The sequence below is a fragment of the Ursus maritimus genome, unplaced genomic scaffold (genome assembly GCF_017311325.1).
Source record: "Ursus maritimus isolate PB19 unplaced genomic scaffold, ASM1731132v1 scaffold_32, whole genome shotgun sequence".
In the NCBI taxonomy this organism is placed as follows: domain Eukaryota; kingdom Metazoa; phylum Chordata; class Mammalia; order Carnivora; family Ursidae; genus Ursus; species Ursus maritimus.
Window position 1 is genome coordinate 4,358,741 of NW_024425786.1, and position 3,438 is coordinate 4,362,178.

The 3,438-nt window shown below is 64.3% G+C and overlaps 1 protein-coding gene across 2 annotated transcripts in view; it reads right to left on the reverse strand.

Moving 5' to 3' along the window:
- Nucleotides 1-1,683: 1,683 nt before the first annotated feature.
- TNFRSF25 (TNF receptor superfamily member 25) overlaps nucleotides 1,684-3,438 on the reverse strand; it is a 6,038-nt gene continuing 4,283 nt past the window's right edge. For both annotated transcript variants that reach the window (XM_040645713.1, XM_040645715.1), the window contains exons 8-11: nucleotides 3,364-3,436; nucleotides 3,140-3,174; nucleotides 2,519-2,699; nucleotides 1,684-2,284 (exon numbers count right to left, since the gene is read on the reverse strand). In XM_040645713.1, coding sequence (XP_040501647.1) covers nucleotides 1,941-2,284; nucleotides 2,519-2,699; nucleotides 3,140-3,174; nucleotides 3,364-3,436 — 633 coding nt within the window. In that variant the 3' untranslated portion in view covers nucleotides 1,684-1,940. The remainder of the gene's footprint in view (nucleotides 2,285-2,518; nucleotides 2,700-3,139; nucleotides 3,175-3,363; nucleotides 3,437-3,438) is intronic.

A 3,438-nucleotide genomic window follows, 5' to 3' on the forward strand; every position in this document is an offset into this window, starting at 1 on the left:
ATGTGCATTGTACACCCACACTGCAGCTCATTCTGACATTGCACATGCTCAATGGCCACTTGTACTTAGTGGCTACCTTGTCAGCAGTGCAGATCTAGTCCCTATTTTATAGTAACTGTCCCTGATTACCCACCACTGCCTCTCAGTAACGTGGCCCCTCTGCTCTCCAGCAGCCCAACCCCAGTACCCCAGAACTCACCCCCTCCTCACCCTGTGCCACACCCCTGACCCAGCACCACTGTTTCCAGTAATATCCCAGCCAGCAATAATTCAGCCACAGCCTCTCTCACCCAGCTTCTGTGTGTGCCCCAGTGACTTCAGTCTGCCCTCAACCAAGCCCCTCTGTCCCCAACCCTGCTCTTGTGCCTCCTGACCCATCCCCAGTGCCCTAGCCCTTCTGTCCTGGAACTCATTGCCCTGGCCACCAATAATTACCCCTCTGTCCTCAGCAACCCAGCCCCTGCCCTCCGTAACGCATTACTTGCCACCCGTGAGCCCTCCCGGTGCCTGGCCCACCCTCACTTTTGCCCGCGGTTCCGCCCCTACACCATGCCTAGGAAAGAAGAGGAGCGACAGAAGCAGGAGGAGATGCAGCGTGAGAAAGAGCAGTCGGAGAAGCTGCGGACGCTGGGCTACGACGAGACCAAGCTGGCGCCCTGGCAGCGACAGATCATCCTGAAGAAGGGGGACATCGCTAAGTACTAGACGCCGCTCTCCTACTCTCAGCCTCGTGAGCTCGACGGGCCCCAGCCTCCGCCCCGGCCTGCCCGGCCCGGGTGGAAGGACTGGGAGCCGAGCTGCCTTCCCCTCCCGCGCTGGAACCCTTCCCTGACCCCGCTCCGGCCCCCGCATCCCCAGCCCGGGGCGACGCTGGAGCGCGCCCGCCGCCGCAGTCGCCCAGAAAAAGTGCCCAAGCAAGCTGTTGACGCAAAAAGATGCTGCTTATTTGCATGCCTATTTACATATATTTGCATGTTCGTTGAAGGTAGCCCAGAGCTCCCCCGGCCCCCGTGGATGGCAACTTTGTTTCCCTGCGGGGCGCGCGACCGGCTGCAGCCCCCTCCCCCGCACCCCGGAACCCGCGGGGCTGGCGCATCCTGGGCGGAGGCAGGCCCCGCGCTCGGGGAAGGGGTTTTCCTCCCGTCCTGACCCAGATCTGCGCCCAGCCCGCCCGGGCCGCATTTCCCATCCCCGCCGAGGGCTTCCTCTCAGTCATTTGTTTACCAGAAGCAGTGAAAACAGCAACCTGCCCGTCGGGACGGAGCTGCCGCTCCGGGGGCCCATCCTTTGCCCCCCCACCTCCGTGAAGTCTGCCCACCCAGGCCCCACGCTCCCCGGACCCTTCCGCGGCGCCGGTGGAGAGAGTGGGGGGCGGGGGGCCCTGCACTTGTGTCTCCACCTGCTTCCTCCCCGTCCCCGCCATCCCGCACCCCATTAAAGCTCTCTCGGCCGCCGCGGCTGACGTTCACACTCTGGCGCCGTCGCCACGACTTCCTCTCCCTTTCGGGGTAACTGGGGCACGGCCGAGCGGGAGGGGCAACCTGGGAGCCAGGTGCTACCCTGGCCTCCGCCGTGGGTCCCCGACCCTGGGGTGACAAGACTTCCGGCCCCCTTTCGACGCCCCCAGGAAACCAAGCCCGGGCCACTGAATGCCACAGCCCCGCGGAAACACCAAACAGTAGCTTTTCTTCACAGATTTAATACCAAGGCCTCACCGAGCTCCGGCCCAGAAACTGCTGAGCCGTCTCCTGCCCCCTCCCGACATCCGTCCGTGCTGCTTCGCCTCAACCAGAAGCCCGGGGCGCGCAGCGGGGAGGGCGGCTAGCGCTGCTACGCAGGGCCCTGCCAGGAGCTTATAAATGACATAAGATGTCTACACGCATAAGTAAACGTACTTAGGGCTTCTGCGGGGGCCCGGGGGTGGCGGGTGGGCCCCTGCGTCACGGGCCGCGCTGGAGGCGGCTGCGCAGATCCTCGGCGCAGCCGTCCAGCCCCATGCGCTCCAGCGCCGCATAGACGGCGCCCAGGCCCGCGGGCTGCTGCTGGCGCCAGCGCTTGAGCATCTCGTACTGCTGGTCGCGGAAACGGCCCACCTCCACCTCCACGGCCTCGATCTCCGCCTCGCGCAGCCCCAGGGTGCGCACGAACTCCTTCCAGCGGCGCGCCGGCACCGCGTCCATCACGTCGTAGAGCTGCGGGCCGGGCTGGAGCGTGGCGGCCGTGGCCGCCGAGCCTGCAGGGGTCGCTGGCGAAGGCGTGGGCGGAGGCGGCGGCGGCGGCGGGTCTGAAGGCGGGCCAGAGAGGGCAAGTGGAGAGTGCGAACTGCGGCCCAGGGGCGCGGACGCGGTGGGGGGCTGGGGGAGCGCGGGCGCCTGCGGGAACCCCGGGCAGGGCCGGCCAGGGAGGTCCACCTGATCAGCTCGGGATGGGCAGTGGGCAGGTGGTGCCTCAGGAAACTGGTATTCGTCTCGGACTCAGGAGAATGGGGTCTAGGCCTCAGGACAGTGAGGTCTCTTACCAAGAGCTCTGCTGCGCAGCTGGTCCCAGGACCATGTCACCTCCGGGCAGGGCGCCTCCTGGGTCTGGGGGGAGCTGGGGGTCCAGCCGTTGCCTACCAACTGGACGGTGTGGACCTTCTCACTACTGCTGAGTGGCGTTAGAAGGGTGTGGGTACTGTCCCTGGGTGAGAGGTAGGTGGCCTGGAAGCCAAGAGAAGCCCCAGGTCAGCCCAGCTTGCCTAGTAAGGTGTCTTGTCTGGGGACAAGTGCGGCTCAGTCAGCAAACATTCTCCAAGGCTGCCTTCTGCAGTGGCCCAGAACTATCTCCTCTGCCTGGAATACCCTGCCCTCCCCACCCTGTTCCCCCAACCCTGTGGGCAGCTTGGCCATGGCGGCACTCATCCCACTGAACCTGTCTGGACCCCAGCAGCTTGAGAGCCACTTAGGGACAGGTGCTGTGCTGTTCTTAGCCACTCAGAACTCGGTGAATGCACAGGTGTTCATTGGGTCTACTCTGTGCCAGCACCCTGTGCCACACCCTGGGGATCGCGAGTTATCATGAGGCCCAACCTGTCAGCTCCAGAACGCTGAGGCCTGGGTGCTCGCTCACTCTCTTCCCAGAGTATTACTTATACGCTTACCTGTAGGGGAGCCAGGGCATCTGTCACAGCTTCATCTGCCGGGAGACAAAGAGCATCTCATCAGCAGACAGGCAAGATCCTAGACCTGGCCACTGGTCCACCTCCTCTTGCGTTCCCCTGTGTCACCCCTGCCCCCAACACTCTGCATCAGGGGTTAGTGGGCTCTGGACTACCCCTGCTGACCTCGTGCCCCTAGAAACGTGTACACGCGCACCTGTACTTACTAGCAACCGTGGGCTTGCAAGGCTGGCAACGGTGGTAAGTGTAGGTCAGAAGAGCACCAAGCAGGAGTGGGACCA